This window comes from Mobula hypostoma, chromosome 8 (assembly GCF_963921235.1).
Source record: "Mobula hypostoma chromosome 8, sMobHyp1.1, whole genome shotgun sequence".
Classification (NCBI taxonomy): domain Eukaryota; kingdom Metazoa; phylum Chordata; class Chondrichthyes; order Myliobatiformes; family Myliobatidae; genus Mobula; species Mobula hypostoma.
The window spans coordinates 49,763,562-49,775,745 of NC_086104.1; the positions used below are offsets into that span (position 1 = coordinate 49,763,562).

Genomic DNA, 12,184 nt, shown 5'->3' on the forward strand with positions numbered 1-12,184 from the left:
CCTTGGCCATCACAACCATGTAACCCCATTTCCTGAGTAGAGATCTTCAGGGTGATTCAAAGGAGGATGTTAATTTGCAGGGAGTTCAGAGAAAGTTAAAGGTTAGATAGGCTAGCTTTGTGCTTGCTGTAGTTTAGAAAAGCCTGAGGAGATTTGGTTGATACGTACAAGATTAAGGGGTATTAAGTGGATATGGAGGGGATCCTTCATTTTGTGGGAGAATCTGTAACTAGAGATTGCTGTTTACAAAAATGATATTTCCTACAAGACAGAAGAGATAATTTTTACTTTCAGTTATGAGTCTTTATAATTCTCCTCAACGGGCAGTAAAAGCAAAGCTGGATAGACACTTGAAGCCGGGGTGGAAAAATCACCAGTGGGCAAACAGACATGTAGCATTGGCTACAATCTTATCAGTCATAATAGTGTTTCAATGGTAGAGCAGACTTGGCTGATCTGCTTACAAATTTATTTGGTAGTATTCCAACAATTATGTCAATTGCAAATAAAAAATATAATGGGGTAATAGCATGTATAAACTATGTGGATAAAATGTAAAATACTACCCCTTAATGATTTAATTTTAATTGAATTTCCTGCAGTTTCCAAGAGTATGGATGCAATGGGAATGTTCATGCTGAAAGCGAGTATGAAAGAAGCATGCTGTCTGTATTTGCTCAGGTGCTGGAGGACGTAGAGTCTCTCAGCAGAAAGTATCCTCCTGTTTCCTACCTGGTAAGTAGGAGATTGAGGTGGTAAATGTATTGAAGCAAGTGTTAATTGTTCCCCAATTGTGACAATATTGTTTCTTCACAAAATGAAGACAGTATATTGAAATTTCAACTTCTCTAATTGACTCCATCTGCTATTTCTCTTATCAAAGATTTCCATTTGCAAAATCTGCCTATTACCTCAAATTTGAACCAGGATTCTCCCTGACATAAAAAAATGCTGACTCTTCCAAATCTGTCCCTGTCTCGTCAATAATTTTCAACAGTCTTCCTAGCATTCATGCAGGGCTCACCACCTTGCAGTTTCCAAGCTTGTCCCTTTGTTCAGTAAGGATAACATTAACTATCTAGCAGTTCTCTGGCATCTCACCAGTGATTCTGCTCATGCACATAGAGATGTACGTGTCCTCATGTTAGCTTCTTCCTGTTCTAAGACAGTGTGGCATCAACTAAACTCCAGTCAGAGTTGAGAAAGCTAGGACTATCTTAATACATTGTTACACATTAGCTCACAGACCACCAAAGCAGTTGATTACACCTGTATTTCAAGAGGCTAAAGAAATTTGACATAGCTACATTGCATCCATTTAAAAATTGGTAAGGATCAATAGAGAACATTATATCTGGATGCACACTAAGCTGTCATGCACGTGACTGCAAGAAACTGCTGAGAGTTGTGCTGAGTCGTGTCCACGTCACTGAAATCAGCCTCCACTTTATGGGCTCTGTACCGATATGTTGCTACTTCAGTAAAGCAGCCAACATAATCAAAGGGCCCAGTCACCTCAGCCATGCTCTCTACTCCCCTCTCCAATTGAGCAGAAGATACAAATGCCGAAAAGCATGTACCAGCAGAATCTAGGATAGCTTCTATCCTGCTGAATGGAGCTCATGTACAAAGATGAACACTCGACCTCACACACCTAGTTATGATCTTGCACCTTGTTTACCAGCACTGTACTTTCTGTAGCTGTTACTTTATTCTACACTGTAAATTGTTTTATCCTGATGTACATCAGGGCACTGTAATGATTTGATCTGTGTGAACAGTGCTGAAGATAAGCTTTTTACTGTATCTTGGTACATGTGACAATAATAAGCAAAGATGCCCAGGTCAAATCCACTTGTTTAGGGCAGATTAGGACACCTGAACCTGCAACTTGGTTATTAGCACAGATTAATCTCTGTTTAAGAGAATTGTAATAGGGGTAGCTAATATCAGCTGCTTGCAGTGCACTCCATGTCCCTCTTCCTGTTCTGAGGGGAACTACTGCCCTTGATAACAGGCTAGAGATTAATAATGTCCAATATGCTGTATCAGTGCTCAGTGGAATAGAAACATAGAAAATAGGTGCGGGAGTAGGCCATTCGGCCCTTCGAGCCTGTACCGCCATTCAGTACGATCATGGGTGATCATCCAACTCAGAATCCTGTACCTGCCTTCTCTCCATTCCCCCTGATCTCTTTAGCCACAAGGGCCATATCTAACTCCCTCTTAAATATAGCCAATGAACTGGCCTCAACTGTTTCCTGTGGCAGAGAATTCCACAGATTCACCACTCTCTGTGTGAAGAAGTTTTTCCTCATCTCAGTCCTAAAAGGCTTTCCCTCTATCCTGAAACTGTGACCCCTTGTTCTGGACTTCCCCAACGTCGAGAACAATCTTCCTGCATCTAGCCTGTCCAATCCCTTTAGAATTTTATACGTTTCAATAAGATCCGCCCCTTCAATCTTCTAAATTCCAGACAGTAATAGTCTAGTCGATCCAGTCTTTCATCATATGAAAGCCCTGCCAACCCAGGAATCAATCTGGTGAACCTTCTTTGTACTCCCTCTATGGCAAGAATGTCTTTCCTCAGATTAGGGGACCAAAACTGCACACAATACTCCAGGTGTGGTCTCACCAAAGCCTTGTATAATTGCAGTAGTACCTCCCTGCTCCTGTACTCGAATCCTCTTGCTATGAATGCCAGCATACCATTCGCCTTTTTCACCGCCTGCTGTACCTGCATGCCTACTTTCAATGACTGGTGTACAATGACACCCAGGTCTCGTTGCACCTCCCCTTTTCCTAATCGGCCACCATTCAGATAATAATCTGTTTTCCTGTTCTTTCCACCAAAGTGGATAACCTCACATTTATCCACATTAAATTGCATTTGCCATGAATTTGCCACTGCCTGCCATTCTGAAAAGGTCTCGTTTATTCCCACTCTTTGCTTCCTGTCTGCCAACCAATTCTCTATCCACATCAATATCATACCCCCAATACCATGTGCTTTAAGTTTGCACACTAATCTCCTGTGTGGGACCTTGTCAAAGGCCTTTTGAAAATCCAAATATACCACATCCACTGGTTCTCCCCTATCCACTCGTTCTCCCCTATCCACTCTACTAGTTACATCCTCAAAAAATTCTATGAGATTCGTCAGACATGATTTTCCTTTCACAAATCCATGCTGACTTTGTCCAATGATTTCACCGCTTTCCAAATGTGCTGTTATCACATCTTTGATAACTGACTCTAGCATTTTCCCCACCACTGATGTCAAGCTAACCAGTCTATAATTCCCCAGATTCTCTCTCCCTCCTTTTTTAAAAAGCTGGGTTACATTTGCCACCCTCCAATTCTCAGGAACTAATCTAGAATCTAAAGAGTTTTGAAAAATTATCACTAATGCATCCACTATTTCTTGGGCTACTTCCTTAAGCACTCCGGGATGCAGACCATTTGGCCCTGGGGATTTATCTGCCTTTAATCCCTTCAATTTACCTAACACCACTTCCCTACTAACATGTATTTCCCTCAGTTCCTCCATCTCACTAGACCCTCGGTCCCCTACTATTTCCGGATGCTTATTTATGTCCTCTTTAGTGAAGACAGGACCAAAGTAGTTATTCAATTGGTCTGCCATGTGCTTGTTCCCCATGATCAATTTACCTGTTTCTGACTGTAAGGGACCAATATTTGTCTTAACCAATCTTTTTCTTTTCACATATCTATAAAAGCTTTTACAGTCTGTTTTTATATTCCTTAATATGAAGGTTCCTTAAGGTTGTTGTAGCCGGGGGTGGTAGTGTAGATAAGTGTCCACTACCTATTAAATGCTCCCAATGGTGTGCATCTCAAGTGACCTATGACAACCAAGCCCAGCTCCTGCCCTTTATGTGTGGCTTAGCTACTAAGCCCGGCAGAGCTGTTTCTACTAACATGAAAAGGGGCAAAGGCAGGTCACTGGCACCTTAAAACCAGTCACTTTGGGCTGTTGTTGGCAGCTTGGCAGCTCATCTAGGAGAAAGAAAACTGATCTCAAACCTCCACTGCTTGTGATAATTCCCACTCACGGGGAAGACTTCAGAAGCAAACCCAAATGAAAAATCCGGAGCCGCAGTCCTACATTGAGTTCAACACTGGTTGGCAACTCCTGCAATGTCGCTGCTGCCAAATTGTATTGGTCTCTGCTGTTCCTTTGGATTTATCAGCTGCATGGCGAGAAGGAGTCTGCTACTTGGGGAACAGCTTGCTCTCCCTATTGTATTGCCCTGGCTTGCGTATCACCGACAGCTGGGATACGACATCCATGGTCGACCCTGAACAACGGAGGGCCTTAAGGGGTGTAAATGGTTCTGTAATGTAGTTAAATATGAGGTACTCAGGACTAAAATAGAATAGTTTGATTCTGGTGGTCAGAAAGCATGGTTGGGACAGCCCCCTCCCCCTCTTGCATTCCAGCGGAAGACATGTCGGCTTATGATACTGGCTGGATTCTGGTAGCAGAAAAGCTCCACTGGTGCAAATGCTGAAAGTTCTACTGCACCATTGAGCTCTGATGGAGAGCTGCATGTCACACTTTGCTGGACCAACAGCAGGCTGATCAGAAGATGTACCAATAGACATCTTTTTTTAAAAAAAATTTCTACAGGGTATATTTTTTGTGGATATGAGTCAGGTTAAATTTTATTGAGTAAAACTTGTATAATATGCTTCAAGGTGTATACAATGCCAGTTATATTCCATGAAGTAAAATCATATTGAGTCATAGAACACTACAGCGCAGAAACAGGCTGTTTGGCTCATCTAGTCCATGCAGAACCAGTAATCTGCCAAGTTCCACTAACCTGCACCTGGACCATAGCCCTCCCATCCATGTACTTATTCAAATTTCTCTATCAAACTTGCAGCCGCTACTTCGCTGGCAGCTCATTCCACACTCTGACCATGCTCTAAGTGAAGTTCCCCCTCATGTTGCCCTGAAACATTTCACTTTTCACCCTCAACCCACAACCTCTTGTTCTAGTCTCACCCAACCTTGGTGGAAAAGGCCTGCTGATATTTACCTCAATTTTGTATACCGCTATCAAATCTCCCCTCATTCTCCTACACTCCAGGGAATAAAGTCCTCATCTATTCGGCTTTTCCCTGTAACTCAGGTCTTCAAGTCCTGGCAACATCCTTGTAGATTTTCTTTGCACTTCTTTCAATTTTATTGATAGCTTTCCTGTAGGTAGGTGTGCAGTTTTGGTTACAATACTCCAAATTAGGCCTCACCAATGTCTTCATACAATTCCAACACAACATCCCAACTCCTCTACTCAATACTGAAGACCAACGTGCCAAAAGCTCTTTATGACTATCTACCTGCAATGCCACTTTCAAGTAATTATGGATCTGTATTCCCAGATCCCCCCGTTCCACTGCACTCCTCCGTGCCCTATCAGTTATCATGCAAATCCTACCCCAGTTTGTCCTCCCACTCACACTTGTCCGCATTAAATTAAATTATATTTATAATTATATAAAAAAAACAAGCAACAACAGACCCTGCACCAATCCTTGCTGGATAAAGTAATTTGAACTTTATGGGTAATTGAATGATTAAGACAAAGAACAGGCAAAAAATAACAAACAGGAATTCTCGGTGGGAGAGAATGGGAAGCAAAACATTTAGTGGAGAAAGTTAATTTTGTGTTCAAATGCCTTTGTGTTGATGTTACCACTTAAAATAATAATGCACAGATTAAGTTTCTCAATTATAATCTCAGAAGTCATACTAACTGATTTCATTGTGTAACTTTATTCCAGCACACCATGTGCCTCTGTGCGGCTGTAATATCCTTGCTGAAGGTCCCCTTATCATTTCAGAGATACTTCTTCCAAAAGCTTCAATCAACTAGCATCAAGGTATGTCCAATTCTGCCTTCCCTTTCCCCAATAATTCAATTTGTGCATCAGCAAGATCTTAAAACCCTTTTTAATTTAAATAACATTTTCATGTTATAAGCAACTCATATTTTCTCAATTTACAATCTATGCTTCCTCTATCCACATTAACCAGCTTACTACATTGAAAATGTATTTTTTTTTTTAAGCAAAATGTCATACGTTGCTGATACTAAACTGTCATTGCAGCCTTGGAATAACAAAAACTGCTAAAGGTTTTCTTCATCTATTCTCCATTTTCTATTTTAGTAATTTTGAAAATGTAGGCGCAACTACTTCTGGCTTTGCAATTAAGTCATTGCTGTACATGAAGTGAAGGAATGCTAGAACAATCACTGTAGGAATCATTTGTTAACTCAATCTTGCCACTTCAGGTTTTTCCTACATTATCAACTTATTTTTTTAAAATAAGAACAGTTACCTTATCAAATGGCTTAAAGTAATATTAGCCACATTTCCCATATCAAGAGCAACTTGTTCAGGCTTTCTAAGTGATAGCTGCAGTTGGATTAATATCTTTCTATTGTCTTGCAGTTGGCACTGTCACCTTCACCTCGCACTCCAACAGAACCAATCACTGTGCAGAATAATCAGCAACTGGCTCTTAAGGTGGAAGGTGTTATCCAGCATGGCTCAAAACCCGGCTTCTTCAGGAAGATTCAGGCAGTCTGTCTGAATGTTTCCTCCTCACTGCAGAACAAGAGTGTGCAAGATTACAAGGTAGTTGCTGCATAGGGTTCAAAAAGTACATTTGCTCTAAATAATCCAATGTGACATCAATTGTTAAATAACTACACTTCATTCATAATCAGATAGAGCATTAAGCCAAGTTTTTATTTGTTTAAAAAGACATTGAGATTATTGCTGACTATTTGTGCTTGTAGATTGTATGGAAGAGTGGAAAGTGTGAGTAGAACAGTGCAGTTTTCATCATACGTTAAATGATTAATCTAATGAGTAGGTTGGGTCATACTTTGACATATTATTGGTCATAGCCTAATGTTTAGGTAAGAGTTGTTACAAAATATACTGTTCACATTAATTGATAATTGTCTTCTGAAAACTGAATGAATAATACTACCATTTAACAGCAGTAGATTCTAAATTGATCCATATTTGCCCATGGTATGCCTTTAATATCTATGCACAAATCCATTTCCTAGATATTGCTGGAGAACACGACCAATGAAATGGAGCAGCGAGTGGAACCCCATAATGACTACTTCAGCACACAATTCCTGCTATGTTTTGGTGCATTTGGGAATCACATTGTTACTGTTGAAGCTTCTGTCGTTGACTCAAATGGTATCATTTGGAAAACAGGACCAAAAACTACCATTGCTATCAAGTCCATGGAAGATCCATTCTCCCAGCAATTACGGCTACAACAGCAGCAACAGCAGTCACAACAGCAGTCACAGCTGCAGAGGAATGCACTTTGTCGGTTCTAATATGAAGCCCTAATATAGCAAAGAACTGCCAGTTATCTGCTGTGCTGCCTCATCAGGAAGCTTGTAGCCCAGGGGTCCCCAACCTGAGCTCCCTGGACCCTTTGGTTAATAGTAAGGGTCCATGGCATAAAAAAAAAGGTTGGGAACTCCTGGTGTAGCCCAAATGATGGATTGTGTATAGAAAACCAACCTTGTATCCTCTCAAATACAAATTGAAACTTTTGCTCCACTTTTCTTGCCACTGCTATTCTATGAACATTTGTACATTCCATTCTCCAGCCTCTCAGAATGAAGGTGATGATTTAAGTACTTAAAGTTAAATTTGTTAGAAAGTATGCTTGATAGTGAAATCTCCTAAAACCTTGCATTTGTAAGCATGTATTGATTTCATTTTTTAAAATCTGTTTAACAAGTTAACTCTTTTCTCCAACTTTGAATGGAGAACTTGGAACAAGCAATAAATGACACCTGTTCCTGTTACAGTATCAGTTTCTATTGTTGATTGATATACATTTGACAGGCAGAAAATCTGAAGTTCAGATTTATCAGGAGAATATCTAAATGCAATAAACATGATAATGAAAATTTCTGTTACCATTGTTTTTGAAGACTGGGAATAAAGTACAGCCAGAATGAGGCAATTCTGTTGTTGAGCCTGCATCACCATTCAGGAAAACATAGAAAACCAATAGCACAATACAGGCCCTTCAGCCCAGAAAGTTGTGCCATACATGTCCCTACCTTAGAAATTTCTCGGCTTACCTGTAGCCCTCTATTTTTCCTAAGCTCCATGTACCTATCCAAAAGGATCTTAAAAGACCCTGTCGTATCCACCTCCACCACCGTTGCTGGCAGCCCATACCATGCACTCACCACTCTCCGAGTTTTAAAAAAAAACAACTTACCTCTGACATCTCCCCTGTACTTACTCCCCAGCACCTTAGACCTGTGTCCTCTTGTGGCAACCATTTCAACCCTGGGAAAAAGCCTCTGACTATCCACATGATCAATGCCTCTCATCATCTTATACACCTCTGTTAGGTCACCTCTCATCCTCTGTCGCTCCAAGGAGAAAAGGCAGAGTTCACTCAACCTATTCTCATAAGGCATGCTCCCCAATCCAGCCAACATCCTTGTAAATCTCCTTCGCACCATTTCTATGGTTTCCACATCCTTCCTGTAGTGAGGTGACCAGAACTGAGCACAGTACTCCAAGTGAGGTCTGACCAGGGTCTTGTATAGCTGCAACATTACCACTCGGCTCCTAAATTCAATTCCACGACTGATGAAGGCCAATACACCGTACACCTTCTTAACCACAGAGTCAACCTGCGTAGATCCCTCTGATCCTCCACACTGCCAAGAAGCTTACCATTAATACTATATTCTGCCATCATATTTGACCTACCAAAATGAACCACTTCACACTTATCTGGGTTGAACTCCATCTGCCACTTCTCAGCCCATTTTTGTGTTCTGTCAAAGTCTCCCTGAAACCTCTGACAGCCCTCCACATTATCCACATCACCTCCAACCTTTGTGTCATTAGCAAACTTACTAAACCATCCCTCCACGTTCTCATCCAGGTCATTTATAAAAATCACAAAGAGTAGGGGTCCCAGAACAGATCCCTGAGGCAATCCACTGGTGACCGACCTTCATGCAGAATATGACCTGTCTACAACCACTCTTTGCCTTCTGGGGGCAAGCCAGTTCTGGGTCCAGAAAGCAATGTCTTCTTGGACCCCATGCCTCCTTACTTTCTCGATAAGCCTTGCATGGGGTACCTTATCAAATGCCTTGCTGAAATCCATATACACTACATCTACTGCTCTTCCTTCAATGTGTTTAGTCACATCCTCAAAAAATTCAATCAAGCTCATAAGGCACGACCTGCCCTTGACAAAGCCATGCTGACTATTCCTAATCATATTATACCTCTCCAAATGTTCATAAATCCTGCCTCAGGATTTTCTCCATCAACTTATCAACCATTGAGGCAAGACTCACTGGTCTATAATTTCCTGGGCTATATCTACTCCCTTTCTTGAATAAAAGAACAACATCCACAACCCTCCAATCCTCTGGAACCTCTCTTGTCCCCATTGATAAAAATCATGGCCAGAGGCTCAAAAATCTCTTCCCTTTGCTCCCACAGTAGCCTGGGGTACATCTCATCTGGTCTCGGCGACTTATCCAACTTGATGTTTTCTAAAAGCTCCAGCATATCCTCTTTCTTAATATCTACATGCTCAAGTGTTTCAGTCTGCTGCAAGTCATCACTACAATCACCAAGATCCTTTTCCAATATGAATACTGAAGTAAAGTATTCATTAAGTACCTCTGCTATTTCCTCTGGTTCCATACAATGGCATGCAAAAGTTTGGGCACCCCGGTCAAAATTTCTGTTACTGTGAATAGCTAAGCAAGTAAAAGATGAACTGATTTCCGAAAAGCATAAAGTTAAAGATGACACATTTTGTTAATATTTTAAGCAAGAAAACTTTTTAATTTCCATCTTTTACAGTTTCAAAATAACAAAAAAGGAAAAGGGCCCAAAACAAAAGTTTGGGCACCCTGCATGGCAGTACTGTACTAAGTAACACCCCCTTTGGCAAGTATCACAGTTTGTAAATGCTTTCTGTAGCCAGCTATGAATCTTTCAATTCTTGTTTGGGGGGATTTTTGCCCATTCTTCCCTGCAAAAGGCTTCTAGTTCTGTGAGATTCTTGAGCCGTCTTGCATGCACTGCCCTTTTGAGGTCTATCCACAGATTCTTGATGTTTAGGTCAGGGGATTGAGGGCCATGGCAAAACCTTCAGCTTGAGCCTCGAGGTACTCCATGGTGGATTCTGAGTTGTGTTTAGGATTATTATCCTGCTGTAGAAGCCATCCTGTTTTCATCTTCGACTTGTTTACAGATGGTGTGATGTTTGCTTCCAGAATTTGCTGGTATTTAATTGAATTCATTCTTCCCTCTACCAATAAATGTTCCCCATGCCACCGGCCAGAAAGTTCTAGTTTAACTTCATCAGTCCACAGGACTTGTTTCCAAAATGCATCAGGCTTGTTTAGATGTTCCTTTGAACCTTTTGAATAGAACTTTTTGGCCATAATGAGCAAAGGTATGTTTGGAGAAAAAAGGGTGCAGAATTTCATGAAAGAACCCCACTCCAACTGTTAAGCACAGGGGTGGATCGATCATGCTTTGGGCTTGTGTTGCAGCCAGTGGCACAGGGAACATTTACTCATAGAGTGAAGAATGAATTCAATTAAATCCCAACAAATTCTGGAAGCAAACATCACACCATCTGTAAAAAAGCCAAAGATGAAAAGAGGATGGCTTCTACAACAGGATAATGAACTTAAACACAACTCAAAATCCACAATGGAGTACCTCAAGAAGCACAAGCTGAAGGTTTTGCTATGGCCCTCACAGTCCCCTGACCTAAACATCGAGAATCTGTGGATAGACCTCAAAAGAGTAGTGCATGCAAGACAGCCCAAGAATCTCACAGAACTAGAAGCCTTTTGCAAGGAAGAATGGGTGAAAACCCCCAAACAAGAATTGAAAGACTCTTAGCTGGCTACAAAAAGCATTTACAAGCTGTGATACTTGCCAAAGGGGGTGTTACTTAGTACAGTACTGCCATGCAGGGTGCCCAAACTTTTGCTTCAGGCCCTTTTCCTTTTTTTGTTATTTTGAAACTGTAAAAGATGGAAATAAAAAAAGAAATGTGTCATCTTTAATTTTATAGCTTTTGGAAATCAGTTCATCTTTTACTCGCTTAGCTATTCAGAGTAACAGAAATTTTGACCAAGGGTGCCCAAACTTTTGCATACCACTGTACATACTTTCCCACTCTCACACTCGATAGGTCCTATTCTTTCACATCTTATCCTCTTGCTCTTCACATACTTCTAGAATGCCTTGGGGTTTTCCTTAATCCTGCCCGCCAAGGCCTTCTCATGGCCCCTTCTGGCTCTAATTTCCTTCTTAAGCTCCTTGCTGTTAGCCTTAGAATCTTCTAGATCTCTAACATTACCTAGCTCTCTGAACCTTGTGTAAGCTTTTCTTTTCTTCTTGACTAGATTTATTTCAGCCTTTGTACACCACATGTCTTGTATCCTACCATAACTTCCCTGTCTCATTGGAACGTACCTATGCAGAGTTCCACACAAATATCCCACAAAAATACATTTCTTTTCCTTTCTGATTCTGGGTCGACGGACATTTGGCGTTTTCTGCATCCTCAGGAAAAAGATTTTTCCTTCTTTTCACATGTTCATCATTCCTATTCAAGAATTGATTATTTTTTCATTGATTCTCGTCTCATTCCTTCAGTGATTAAATGTGATTATGATTCTATAACCATTTCGGATCATGCTCCACTTAAGCTTTCTATTAAAATTATGGCCAATATACCAAACAATAGACAATGGCGTTTTAATTCGCTGTTGCTTCAGGACTCGGACTTTGTTAATTTTATGAATGAACAGATTGAGCTTTTTTTTACAATTAACCATACAGAAGATATTTCGGTTAACACTCTTTGGGACACTTTTAAAGCCTATATTCGGGGTCAGATTATTTCGTATTCCGTTGCTTTGAGGAAGAAACAGAAGCAGGAGGAGATGGCAATTGTGGACAAGATTAAAGAAATTGATAAGAAATATGTTATGGCTCCTTCTGAGGAGCTATACAAACAAAGAACTGAACTTCAAGTGGAACACAGTTTACTACTCTCGTCCTCGATTGTAAACCAATTAAAGAAAACAAG

General features: G+C 40.7%; 1 protein-coding gene and 1 long non-coding RNA gene across 4 annotated transcripts in view; one reads left to right on the forward strand and one right to left on the reverse strand.

Moving 5' to 3' along the window:
• The window catches only part of ints7 (integrator complex subunit 7), a 70,678-nt gene extending 62,643 nt beyond the window's left edge, over positions 1–8,035 (forward strand). The window contains exons 17-20 of one of the 2 annotated variants that reach the window (XM_063055817.1): positions 603–735; positions 5,815–5,913; positions 6,487–6,672; positions 7,116–8,035. In XM_063055817.1, the coding sequence (XP_062911887.1) occupies positions 603–735; positions 5,815–5,913; positions 6,487–6,672; positions 7,116–7,403 (706 nt within the window). In that variant the 3' untranslated portion in view covers positions 7,404–8,035. The remainder of the gene's footprint in view (positions 1–602; positions 736–5,814; positions 5,914–6,486; positions 6,673–7,115) is intronic. The other variant, XM_063055819.1, reaches the window with a different exon arrangement.
• LOC134350531 (uncharacterized) overlaps positions 1–12,184 on the reverse strand; it is a 53,338-nt gene that overhangs the window by 21,578 nt on the left and 19,576 nt on the right. The gene's annotated exons all lie outside the window — the stretch shown is intronic.